Source organism: Ammospiza caudacuta, chromosome 1 (assembly GCF_027887145.1).
Source record: "Ammospiza caudacuta isolate bAmmCau1 chromosome 1, bAmmCau1.pri, whole genome shotgun sequence".
Taxonomy (NCBI): domain Eukaryota; kingdom Metazoa; phylum Chordata; class Aves; order Passeriformes; family Passerellidae; genus Ammospiza; species Ammospiza caudacuta.
This window is the reverse complement of record NC_080593.1, coordinates 16476855-16490591: the sequence shown is the minus strand read 5'-3', so window position 1 is coordinate 16490591 and position 13737 is coordinate 16476855. Positions and strand designations below refer to the sequence as shown.

General features: G+C 38.0%; 1 protein-coding gene across 3 annotated transcripts in view; it reads left to right on the top strand.

Moving 5' to 3' along the window:
* The window catches only part of WAC (WW domain containing adaptor with coiled-coil), a 52398-nt gene extending 41732 nt beyond the window's left edge, over window positions 1–10666 (top strand). The window contains exons 11-13 of one of the 3 annotated variants that reach the window (XM_058819393.1): window positions 4634–4820; window positions 7907–8034; window positions 10346–10666. In XM_058819393.1, coding sequence (XP_058675376.1) covers window positions 4634–4820; window positions 7907–8034; window positions 10346–10415 — 385 coding nt within the window. In that variant the 3' untranslated portion in view covers window positions 10416–10666. The remainder of the gene's footprint in view (window positions 1–4633; window positions 4821–7906; window positions 8035–10345) is intronic. The other 2 variants (XM_058819233.1, XM_058819314.1) reach the window with 2 other exon arrangements.
* Window positions 10667–13737: the final 3071 nt, after the last annotated feature.

Genomic DNA, 13737 nt, shown 5'->3' with positions numbered 1-13737 from the left:
TATTGAACTGCTGCTACTGAGATGATGCAGCCAAGTACCTTTGTTACATATTTAATGTGGTAGGTTCTCCATTTTTGGGATAGTCATTAGACCATTCTCACAGAAGCAACATGGTTGTGTTCTGGCACTCTGGTGTCAATTTTATAAGTGATTCCTTGGATTGTGATTTCATAGTTTGTAGTTTCTGTCTCTGTACAGTTAGAGAATCTGTGATGCGTAGTGTTAGATGTTTGTAGTGTCTTGCTGTAGTGTAATTTGATTCTGGAATTAGCATGATTTTTTGATTTGTCAGGTGATTTTGCTGCTCTAATGAAAAACATTAAAATTAAGTAAGTTTCACAAATACCTTTCTTTGGCCAGACTTTTTTGTCAACATTGCAACTTATTAAGATGTTGCATGATACCAACATTTAACCATTGATTTACAAGGTGGGTTCAGAATCTGTATCTTTGAAATTTTTCTTGTGGGAAGATGGAATCTTCATAGTGGCAGATGATCTGCATTTGGTCATATTGGTTCCAGGGGCTGTAACCAAAGATGTATCATGGGTCAGGTCAGATATGTGATGGAGTCATGGTATAGAGCTCTGGTAGGAAGAAGTTGACATTTTAGAGGTTCTGTAAATCTGCAGTTCATTGTAGCTGGATTTTTAGAGTGATTGAATAAGGTGTGGGGTGTGTAGCAGTGTTAAAACAACAAGCAAAAAACCAAAACCCAATACTCTGGCATTGTCAGCATACCTGAAGCTACATATGGTGCTGGTGGTGTTTTCAAGATCATAAAATAGTGAGATCCTTTTATCTGCCCTTCTGGGACTAATGACAAAGGGGACTTCTGTTTGGTGGTGGGTTGGTGTTTTTTTGAGGTGTTTGTTTGTTTCTTTGTTGCTTTTGTTGGTTTTGGGTTTGTTTTTTTTTTTTTTGCTTTTGGTTTTTTTGGGTTTTTTTGGTGGTTTTGACTGTTTTTGTGGGGAGAAGAGATGTGTATTTGGAGGATTTTTGGGGAACTGGGTTATCTGTTGTGTGCTTGGCAGTCCTGTTCCAGAAGCTGGCTTTATTGGAGACCCTGGAGTTTGAGCAGTTTGAGGGTACAGACACAAGCACGTCAGAAGTTTTGAGTTTTTCATGTAGGCTATTTTACAGACAATTGATTCTAAGCTTTGTTGGATTACAAGTCTATAACTCTTTATTTCTTTTAGGAGAATAAAGGCACAGTGTCCAGCTCCCGTCCATAGTAATTATGAATGGTGCTATTTAAATCTTTCTGAATTACAGTACCAAAGATAAAGTTACATTTTGCAGCAAGCTGAATTTTTTTTATGAGGAGTGGTGAGGTTTTGGGGAATAGCTCTCAGTCACAGACCCTTTTATTCTTTGCTTGTCACCCTCTCTGCACAGGAAATCTTAAGAAAGATGGTCTTATTCTTGAAACCACCATGCCTTAGAGTCTCTGCCCACACTGGTGGGCATTTGGCTTGCCAGTCCATGCCTCACCCTTCCTTTGGGTTACATGGCTTTGTACTCCAGCATGATCCTTACCTGCAGTGAGTTTAGGGATCTGCTGTCCCTCTGCAAACCATTGCTCCATTTGGCATCAGCGTTTTGCTGGAGGAAGCTGAGTTTGCCCCAGCCCTGCTGAAGCAGGGGCATTGTGCAGGCAGCACACACTGTGGCTGAGGGCAGGAGGCAGTGTGCAGGCCAGGGTGAAGGTACTGAGACAGTGTTAATATTGTTCAGTGTCCTGTGTCTCTGAAATTAATACATGTTTGTGACTCTGCTGTATTGTGCATCGTGAGTTCATGTGATTTCAGTTTGCTTTGGAAGTGTTTCGTTTGCAGCAAGTGGGAGATTAAGGAATAGGTGACTTGGAAAAACCTGTGTGACTGGTATTTTCTTCTGTTGAGTGCAGTGCAGTTGAATGAAGGTGGAGCAGTTCAGATACTGATTTACTTACCTGCAAAGGATTTGCTGTGTCCAGGCAGTATGTCTAAATTGATATGGAACAGATGATTCCTTTGTAAGTGAAAGTACTTGGTTGGATTGGGAATTGCTCTTGGGAGCAATTTTTACTTTTATAGGAGTGAACAACAATTTAGCAAACTGAACTGCGGACAGATGGTCCAAAATCTTTTTACTCTGTGAATTAAGGTTGCATTTTTCTCCCGCTTAAATGCTGAATAATTGAGCAGAAGTTCATCACAGCTGCATTTCCTTGGCTCATTAAAAGTTTTAAGTTAATGGAGATAAAATTATTTTTGACTTGTTGGGGTGGAAACACAGTGTGAGAAAATCTGAGTAGCTAATGTTAACTTTCAAGAAGTGAACATTTCAGCCATTTAAGTTGGGAACTTAACACAATGCAGACATACAGTGAATCTGTGTGTTAGAGATTATTCCAAAGACACACAATCAATTATGGCTGCTTTAAATTATTGCTTCCATAACTGATAGTTTCATCAGGTTGGTAGTTTCTCTCTGTTTTCAGAAAGGACTGAGAAAAATTTTCCTTTACCTTGGGAAGTGCTGTGAAGGGAGGTATTTCATTGCATTTTTTGTAGGTTGTAAAATTTTGACGTTTGTAATAGCATATTTCAGAACCATCATGTTTTAATACCCTTGATACAGATATTTTTGCCTCTCTGGAGGCATTCTGTTACTTGTGGCATAGTCAGTCTTTAACTCAGCTAAGGCAAGTATTTCCCTTCAGTGAAGCATTTAAAAATGCTGTGGTAGTTTGGAACAGTCATTGCTGCATTCATAGCTCCCCCTGCTGCTAACACAACAGTGCCTGGGATATTTTATGACAGTGTGTTTTTGTCATAATTAAGGTACAGCTGCATTTTTGAGAAGCCCACAGATTTTATTTATTTATTTTCTTGAAATATTTCTGATGTGTTCGAGTGAGTTTTACTAATGAAGTAGGAGTGGAAGAAAACAGGCTGATAAATTAAGAGGAGGCAAGTCATAGAGAGAAATTTAATTTTAGTAGAACTAAGGAGTAAATAAGGTTATGCCTGAATTCTACTTAATTACTAAAAATAGCCTGACTCTGCACCATTACTATGCTGATGCTAAATGAATACATTGAAACTTAGAATAATTTACTTTGGAATGAAATTCTAGCTACAGTCTACTTTGGTCCCAACTTAGAGTAGGACTGGCAAGTTTGAATTGCTAAGGGCATTAGTTAGGTGACTTTTTTTTAATATCTCAGAATATGTTCTCCTGATGTTTGACTGCCCTTATGGTGATTCTTTTTTTCTCATGTCTAATTAGAATTTCCCTTGTTGCAGCTTGTCTCTGCCTCTTGTGCTGTCACTGTGCATCTCTGAAAAGAGTCTGTTCTCTCCAAAAGTAGAAAAAATCTGCAAAGAGATCCCTCAATCCCCTTCCCCTCAGTCATCTGTTTTCCAGACTGAATAAACTTTAAGCTTCTTCTGATACAGCATGTGCTTCAGCCCCTTGTCCTCTGCCACATTCCTTTGCTGTTGCAGTTTAATTCTTGTCCTGTTTTAGGCTTCCCACTACATAGTGCTCCAGATACTGTGGATCTCATAAGCTCTGAAAACAGGGGAGGAATTCCCTTTTTTACAGGAGAAGTGCTTTATCCCTCTTGTCAGCTTGGTGACTCTCTGGCTTTGTTCCAGCAGGTCCAGTCAGACATCCAATTTTTTGGCTGTAATTCTTAATGCTGTAGTTCTTTGCAAGTGTGAGTTGATTACAGTAAATGTCTGGGCATTGGACTAGAGAGATAGTTGCCTTATCTAAGGATGCTTTCAGTCTTCAGAGGGACCAACAGGTTAGGTGATGAATCACAAGTCCTTTAAAATTTAGTTCTCCCTTATAATATTTTCTTCTTGCCTGCAAGTTATACGAAGTTTTAAGAAATAGACTGAAATTATGGCCTCTGTTGAGAAGCTTCTGCCAGTGGGAGAAGCACTTACACAATTAATGCCACTATTTCTCAGTACAGTAAGTGCCAAAGAACATTTAACTGTGAGGTACCATCACTGTTAGGCTATGTTCCAGTGAAGCAGTCAGGTTTGGTGGCTGCAAACACACTACTCCTGTGATACTTCTGTTATCCTGAGTGCATTCAGTAAAGATGTGCAATGTCACAAAACCATGTAGATTGTGTTTTGACATGAGTAGTAAACTCCTCAAATCCCATATGGATGTATTTTCAGATCAGGACATCAGACATTGTTCTTAATGATTATTCTGCCAAACCTCTTTTGAATAAATGTGTTTGCCTCCCATCTGATACATCATTACTGAAAATCTTAGGTTGGCAGCTGTTGGAAGGAAGAACATAAATATATGTATGTTTTCTATCCAGCACCATTTAGGCACAGCTTACATCTCTTGAATAGCTCTCAGAGTTAAAAACCAGACAAACACAAAACCCTACCAAATAACAGAATCTTGTGTTACATTGTAGCACTCAGTTCCAATTAAATTTAGAGGTTTGTAGAAAGGTGGCCCAGGTTTGATCTACCAGGAGTATTTACTTGTGGTTTGAACGCTTTATGTATTTTTGTGTCTGGAGGCAATGAATTTTCAGTGTTCATTTCTCTATAGGTTCGCATATGTTTTTAAATGCTCACTTGCTTTTTTTTATTTTTTCTTCTAGTAGTCAAAGAAGTCCATCACCAGGTCCAAATCATACCTCTAGCAGTAATGCATCCAACTCAACACCTGCACCACAGAATCCATCTGTACGACCCACGTGTTCATTAACACCTACGCTAGCAGCACACTTCAATGAGAACCTTATAAAGCATGTTCAGGGCTGGCCTGCAGATCACGCAGAAAAGCAGGTGAGTGCTCCTTTGCTTTGGTACCTGGGAGAGGGCATCATATGTAGCTTCAAATTTGGGTTGCTTTTTCTAGAAATTAAAAGTATTAAAATCCTTGTTCTTGTCCTCAGCCAGGAGAGAGGAAAGGGAGATTAGGCCAGACCTGCAGGTTTTATGTTTGCCTTTCAGTGGTTGGGTATTTTCAGTCTCACTTGAAGTGTCAGTGCTTTTGATACTCCCTCAGATGAATAGCTGTCCTCATAACTATTTTCTTACTGCTAAAGTTCTGTTGAAATATACAGAAAACATAGAGTTCAACATATTTTTTCATAATCATATTTTGGTTATGTGGAAAACGTTATAAATTAGGTACAGAGTTAAACTATTTGAGAATACTCCACGATTTTAGTTACTGGTGTGTTAGTTATACGCAGTGTAAAAGAAACTCTACCTTGTTTGTGAATTGATGAGTACTCAGACTGAATTTGGGCTATTTTTACATAATGGGAAATCCAGTCAAACTGCCATCCATGTATTATAGCTAATTGCATGAAACCTGTTCTGTTGTAATAATACAAGGAAACTGGATGCATGTCATCTGCTTGGAATGTATTACTCAAAGGAACCATACTGGTTATTGAATCTGGTTAAGTTATGTCCACAGGCAGCCATATCTGATGCACTCTGTTTGGGGTAATAATCTTACCTAGCCCAGTTTACTTTGGTCTTTTGGAGAAGTGATGCATGCTGGCACAATTCTACACTGGAGGCTTTTGGGTAGTAACTTGCAAGATGACTCTCACAAGCACAGCCTAAACAGAACCTGCCAGGATTCTTGCTTCTTTTCACTGATTTGTTAAAGTCTGTTTTAAGAAATTACCTACCTGTACTGAGTCAAACACTGAGGCATTGCTGTGGGGTGTCTTGAAGGAGATGGTGTAGCACAGACACTTACCTATGGCCTTGGTCTGTAGTTTTGAAAGTATTATTTTCACGGTGTACTGAATTCATAAGTATCTTAATATAGAAAGCAGATTTGTGCAGTGCATAGGTTTTGGGGTCTTCTTCCCTTGTTGTTAATAAAGAGATCAAAAAACTCAGCTAATGCTAGGCAGTCATGTACTCAGTTGGGTACTTCTCCCTTTTTGCTGCATGCTGCATTGTCCTGTCTGCTATTTCAGATGACTTCACATGGTGGTGTTGTTTATAGACCAGTTTTGAATAGTAGCACTTGAGGCACTTGAGTGAGATATTTGATACAAAAGTGAATGAAAGTATTGGTGCAGTACATAGTGAAGAAGATAAGGTAGATCAAAGTGGAGAGACTAAAAATCCAGTGCCTTGGTTTCTTCAGATAGCTGCCAGATATATCGTGTAATTTGAACTTAAGGCAGAAGAACACATGCCAGAATAAACTGAAAAATAAGTAAGTAAATAAATTAGAAGAGTCAGGACAGGTATGTGCTAGAGCAGTTGAACTTGAAGAAATGTGCTGTGCAGTAGTTAATAGCTAAAACATTCTTGAATTACAGCAATTACCTCACAGAACTCATAAAAAGCACTTAACATGGGAAACTGAAAAACAATTCAGTAACTGGAGTTGTGCAGAGAAGACATGGGCAGTTATATCCTACTGGACACCAGGGTACTCCTGGATGTTAATAAACTCCAGAAATTAAAACTTTTAATGTAGGGAATTAGAACACAAAATGCTGCTTTGAGCTGGAGAAATGCCAAAAGTTTGGTGAAGACCTGTGCTAAATAACATTATTTTTGGGAAGGAAAATTAAATGTACAAGTACCTGAGCAGATGTGGATGAATCCCAGTAGGCAGCTAAACACCACACAGCCACTTGCTCACTCTGCCCCAGTTGGATAGGGGAAACAATTAGGCAAAAGTGGGAAAACTCGGGAGTTGAGGTAAAAGCAGGTCAAAGAGTAAAAGAGGGTGGGGGAAAGTGTTGCAGAAGCAGTCACTAGCAGGCAGCCAGTGCACTGCCAGTCCCTGAGCCATGGCAGCCCTAGAACACTGTCCCCCAGTTTTACTGCTGAGCATGGCACATGTGTGGTGTGGAATATCCCTGAGGTCAGTTTGGGGCAGCTGTCCCAGTTTTGTTCCCTCCCTGCCTGTTGTCCACCCACAATGTATTTGCTGTGTGGAGAGCAGGTCAGAGAGAGAAAGGGAGAAACCCTTGATGCTGTGTAGGGTCTGCTTAGAAATAGCTAAAACTTTATTATGTTGTCAGCACTGGCTTGGTCACAGCTTCAGACACGTGGCACCATTCTCTTCTCTATGAAGAGAATTAATTCCATCCCAGCCAGACCCAGTGTAGCAGAGGATAACGTTGCTAAACAGCAGTGCTGCAGGGAAGGCTGTATTTTGAAACAATTTCTCCATGTGCCACTTGAAAGAAGTCCTGTTCCCTATTGCAGTGTAATACACAGGGCCTCAGATAATTATACTGGTCGCCTTGGTGCTGTTGAGGAGTTCTCTGCAGGCATATCCAGTACAGTGATGACACTTCAAGAAATGCACAAATTGGGAATTGGATAAGTTGTGCTTTTTAAATTTACACTTCTGCTTATCTCCAGCTGACTCAGTGGGAATATTAAAGTAATGGAGTTGATCTGTTAGAGAACACCTGAAGAGGGTTGCAAAGTTTTTTTCTGTTAGGTAGAAGGTAGCTGGAAAGATGATGGCATTCAGTTATTTTTGTCACTATGGCTTAATTAGATGGGAAATTTAAGTCTGCCATTGGAATAATGGTTGAAGACTTTGAACTGCTTGAAAAGGTTATTTTAGAAACTCCAGGCCCTGTCACATACTGTCTTTCAAGATAGCTGGGTAAACATTTCAGATCAAGAAGGTCTAAACTAGCCCTGCCTTAGCATAAGTGTAGGTTAGACAGTTTCTGGGCAGCAGTGTTGTTTATTTGTGATTCAGAATGGGCTTTTGTAGACAACTTAATGTGCTTCTGATTTAATACTGCCTTTTGAAATTAAAGTGCTTTGCTGTTTCAAGAGACACTGATCCAGCAATTCTCTGGATATTGCCAGTTGTTTCAAATGCATGATTCAAAACCCTAACATTTGTTTAACCCCTGCAGGCATCAAGATTACGTGAGGAAGCCCATAACATGGGAAGTGTGCATATGTCAGAAATTTGTACTGAATTAAAGAATTTAAGGTCTTTAGTTCGAGTATGTGAAATTCAAGCAACTTTGCGTGAGCAAAGGTAAGTGTGTGCTCTGTGCTTGTTTCAGTTTTTAGGGTGTTATTAGAACTTCATTCTTGCATTATTTTGCATGAGTTCTGTTTACTGATGACTGTAAGTACACCAGTACTTGCCATGTTTGCAAGCTGTCTTCCCTGTGTACATTCTGCCTGTTTCTGTCCACTAAGCAGAACCAGATAGGCAATTTCTGTATCTACATTAACTGAGATAGAAAAGAAATCTCCTTGCAGAAACCTTAGTGCATTACAAAGAACTGATGAACTCACAGTATTTCAGCATGCTTCTAGAGTATCAGCACATACATAATGCATAGATTGCATAGGGACACGTCTGCACAGTTTATCCTGATCTGAAACACTACAGTTTATATGAGAGATTCAATAGGTCTAAAGCCAGAGCAAGTTTGAACAGGTGTAATTTACATTACAAGTGGAGGAGAAATTAATGTTTGCTTATAGCAAAGTAGATGTGCTATAAGTCAGTGATAGCAGGTGTCTTGTGTATCACTTCAGTGATACACAGCCAGGCTTTTGAATACTTTTGTGCAAGATTGGAAACTGTAATCATAAAATACATGCTCAAAATATTCACCAGTGGTCCTGATTTTGTATCTGCTTTCATACTCAGTTTCCTCTTTCAATGGTATTATCCCAACTATTAAATCACACTATAATTTGAATACAGTGCTTCTGACTTACTGTTTGAAGCCACCTTAATTGTGTTGCATGCTGCTAAAAGTAGCTGCATATTTTCTAGAAGCTCTTGCATTTTGGCAGATAGTGAAACAATCCTTTAGAATCAGACTATAATATATTTGTAAACCTTTCCTGATAAAGAACTGAAAACACCCATTTTTTCTGAAGCTTTATTTCATAACTTCACTACATGAATTATAACTTCTATATAACATTTAATGAATGGCTTGGTTTCTTACAGTTTTAGTTTCCTGAGGTGTCATTTGTCTCTGCACATTTGATCTGAAATAACATGTCAAATGTCATTGTTCAGCTCATTAAATAGCACCTTCTTTCTTGTACATTTTGTATCTTTAAACTATCAATGGTTAATTATTATTATGACTTTGAGCCTGTAGTAACATGTATCTTTTATTTTTGCTGCAATCACAAAGATGTGGAATACAAGGCATAAGTAACCAAGTTGATGGGGGAGGTTTTGGCAAAGGATGGGATTATCAAAATCAGTACATTTAAATGATGGTACTATTTGTGTACTTCTGCACACAAGAGTGCTACTTAAATGTCTTGCAAGAAGGAACTTCATCTCTAGATAAAGCACATACATTGTTTGAATCATAACTGACAGCATGTAAAAAGGCACTTTTCATTGACTGATATATTTTACCCATGCCTTGAAGCTAAATGTTATCTTTTCAGTTTCTCTACATATTAGTATATTATTTTCCACCTACTTTTCAGTAGAAAATTCATTTTAATGAAGTCGGCACATATTTGTCAAGTGTTCCACAAAAGTGCTGAAGTGTTCCTTTTTCTGCATTTATTAAAGTTACTTCAGCCTTCATAGAATATTTATATAAAACCTAAATTCTCCCGGAGTATTTTATTTCACTGACATGTTTGCATTACACTTCAGAATCATGAAAAGTGGTTCAAATTGTTCATTAAAAATTCCTGTGAACCAGATGTTTGTTAGTCATGGTAATTGGTTATGTCACTGCAGAAGAAGAGAAAAAAAGGTCTAAGAAATTGTGAGCAATATAATTTATTTTTAAGCAAGGTGTAGTTATAACTTTTTATCTTAGATGCCCTTTAATAATGCTTCAAATGTTTTTGAAATTGGAGCTTACCATAAGTAGAGACTGCCATTAGCCACAGAGCCAAATACTTTCAAAAAAGCAAGTGAGAAGACTTGCTTTTTTTTGAATAAAAGGAGTACTTTAGCCTGTTTTGCAATCTGGAAAACTGCATGACAAAGGCATAATGCTGTTGTCCAGATTATTCAGTTACCTGGCTTATTTGCCAGTGTCCTGCTTTTTCTGGGAGCTACATTCAAGTGGAGAGCAGACCTAAACACAAATGTGTATCAGTCGTAATAGAAATGCAGCAACTTAGTTTTTTGAACTAAAATGTCAAACACACCAAGCCTTTGTGCATCTGCACATGGCTGTAGTTTATTGAACAGATTGGGAATTAACTTGATATCTGAATTTTTTAATGGGGCTAAGGAAGTTGGTATCTCTCACTGAAATTGTAGAAGTGCTTGTGTATACGCTTATTTAATACATCTGTATAGTGGAAATGTTTATACTAATTTATTTCTTTTTCTCTTGCAGGATACTATTTTTGAGGCAACAAATTAAAGAACTTGAAAAGCTAAAGAATCAGAATTCCTTCATGGTGTGAAAAATTGTAAACAATTGCACATGGTTTTGAGTACAGGAACTATTAAACTGATGCCCAGTCTTAACACTTTTGAGCTGCATTTGAGTAGACTTTGGACCGTTGAGCTGGGCAGAAAAAAAAAGTTGACATGGGGAAGGGGACAGGAGGGAGTCAAATTCAGGGGAAAGATACAAGAATGATTTGTAAAACCCTTGAAATGTAGATTTCTTGTAGATGTATTCTTCACGTTGTAAATATATTTTGTAGAGTGAAGCCATGGGAAGCCATGTGTATCAGAGCTTAGACATCCAAAACTAATCAATGCTGAGGTGGCTAAATACCTAGCCTCTTACATGTAAACCTGTCTGCAAAATTAGCTTTCTTTTTTTTTTTTTTTTTTTTCTTTTTTTTCTTTTTTTTTTTTTTTTTAGTTAATTTATCATTCAGAAATTTTTAATTTCCTAAAATTCAATGCAAGCGCCAGGCGATTTGTGTCTAAGGCTGCAACAGTTTGGGCAATGTACAAAATACCACGAAACAACTGTTTCCACACTTGCACCGAGTCGAGAGCAGTGCTTCTCCATTTCTGTTTTACAGAGAAATGTTTTTCATCTTCTGTGTTCCATTTCCCCGTGAAATCCTAAATCTGATTTTATCAGCTTTTTAATGCTTCTAATTTTCTCTTTTCTTAAGGCACTGTTGCTATGGCACTTTTTCTATAATCTTTTCATTCCTGTGTACAGTAGCTTAAAATTGCAGTGATTGAGCATAACCCACTTGTTTGTATAAATTATTGAAACGTATTTCCATTTGCACCCTGTAAGAATGGACTTAGAGTACTGCTGGGCATGTGTGCTGAAAGTACATTACTTGCTCAAATATAAGGAAATAGCCCAATGAACATGTTAACATGGTTGTGGGAGGGGAAAGAGGAAAAAAAAAGCTAGTCAGATGTGAATTGTATCTGTTGTAATAAACATGTTAAAGCAAAGAAACACTGGTTTTCATTTCCTTTGGTCAACACATTGAAATTTGGTCTTTTTGGGGATTCTTTATTAGAACTGTTCTTGTTGAACATTTTTGTACTTAAATAATTCCTCAAGGGAGGTTTTGTTTAAAACTTGTAAACAGGAAAATATGTATAAAATATTTAAGGAAATATAAAATTCAACAAGGATGATTTAAGACACCTCCCCAACAGTTGTCATATGTTAACTCCTGGTTTACCTGTCTTGATATTATGACATTTCATTTCGAAGGATGTTTGTGTTGTAGCTAACTGTTAAAGTCTGGTGCTGACTGCTGTTCTTAACCATCACAAAACGCTGAATTTGTGTAATTGGAGCAACTCACCGTTTGAAAATGGTGGAAAAGCTCAGCTTTGTATATTGTTTCCTAAAGTATATTAAAAATAAAAAAGAAACTATTGCTACTACAAAATAAACGTGACTTTTTCTTTGCTTAAAAACGACAGAAATCGTGATGGCAGTACTAGTTTATTATTTGTAGAGGTGTATATGTCACAGCAGTCTGTTCAGTAGGAAAGATACAGGAGATGGATTAAAAAAAGAAAGAAAAAGAAAGAATTTAATGATACAGATGTTGACATGTGAACATGTGATATTTTGTGGTTTGTTCCTAAAAAATAATCTCAGCACCAGAAATGGTACTCGATTTTTGTGTTGAGTGGGCTTGGACTGATTTATAAAATCAGGTTTTCATCAGTGGAAGCTGAATGCTCTGATTTATCAAAACATGCAAATGGAGCAAGTTGAAGTACCTAACTAACAGCAACAATGGGAAGTTGGGACAGATGAATTTGTAGTTTTTCCTCACTTTTTAACCCAGTATGTTCTGTTGTGTTCAAACATGCAAATGTTTGATTTTTCTCAGAAGATGGGAGTAATCTTGAATGAATTGGAACATATATTGTTTTTGTGTTTTTAGAGACCCAAGGATGAGTGACAGAATTCTTCCTGAGACTTTCGTGTTTGCCTTGCATCCTATTTTTGGAAGTTGCTTAAGTGTAGGGCAATAGCATGTGAATTGCATGGGAGTGTGCAAGGGATCTCTCATCAGTGGCTGTCCTTAGTTTAGGTATTTTGCTGTTTGGTTACTTCCTGAGACAAAGGTGGTTCCTATCTTAATAGATATGCTGGGTCTATTTTCCATGAGCTTATTTTGTTTCCTTTTGCTTGTTATATTGCCCTCTGTAGCATCCTGTATCAATGAGCCTCAGAAGTTAATTTTAGTTTTAGAAAATTACTTTGGATAATTTTTTTTAAACCTCTGTTTTGAATTAATTTTCTTATGTTTAACTACTGCCTGTTGATCTTGCAGTTTTGCAGAAGAGTGTCCTTTCCAGCCTAAAAAATTGCTAGTCTATCACTTGAAAACTTCCATAAAGTGTGAATGGTCACAGATAATTTGGGAGTCACAAGGATTAATGTGCCACTTTAACCCCCTCAAACCACCTGCATAAATAAATACCCATCACACAGAGACATGCTCTTTCTTCAGGGGATGCCCTCCCTAACCCTGCAGTAAAGGTGGCATCTGGTGACATGTCCACAGCTGGTTGGGTTCTGTATTTGCTCCCCATGCAATAGCTTTCCTCTCCATTCCCTCCACCCTTCCAACACCTGGAGCGTTGTTAGCTGAGGAGGGACAGCCTGCCAGACTTTGGCTAGTGTTAGACAAGTTAGGGAAGAGGATTGCAGGCACTGCTTTGAAGTCAGCATTAATCAAAGAGATTAGGTTAAGGTTGTTCAAAATGGCTTCAGTAAGATGCAAATACAATCCTGGCCTGTGTGATCTGGAGACTCTCTTTGGCTTCTGTAGTGTACCAAAGCCAGCATTCTGTAAACTCTTTGGGGAAAAACCACGGATTGTTCTCCTCCTTAACAAAGCTTGTATCTGAAGCTGGACAAAAATGGGCAGATGTGCTGAGACCTATTACTAGATTAGCAGCTTTTCATTAATTATCCACCCTGAAGCTGATGCTATCCCTCATGTTGGTTAATTAAAGGGGCTTTATTGAATTGCTCTGCACCTGTAAGTCCAATCAAGTGAAATTCCCCTGGATCAAACCTTGTATTATTCCTAGGCAGGTGTTCAGAAGGTGTTGATTGGAACTGTGGGGATGTGTTTTCTGTATTAATTACTTCATAGAGCTGGTTAAGGAAAAGTGATGAGAAACTGGGGAAAGAACTGTTGTTGTCTATGTTGCTCTTGATTTTCTTGTTATGCATTTGCTAAGCATGTATTTAGTAGAATAGAAAAACAGCCTTCAGAATGACTGAGGAGATTGAGCTGGTGCAGTCATACTGCAAGGAGTGCCATT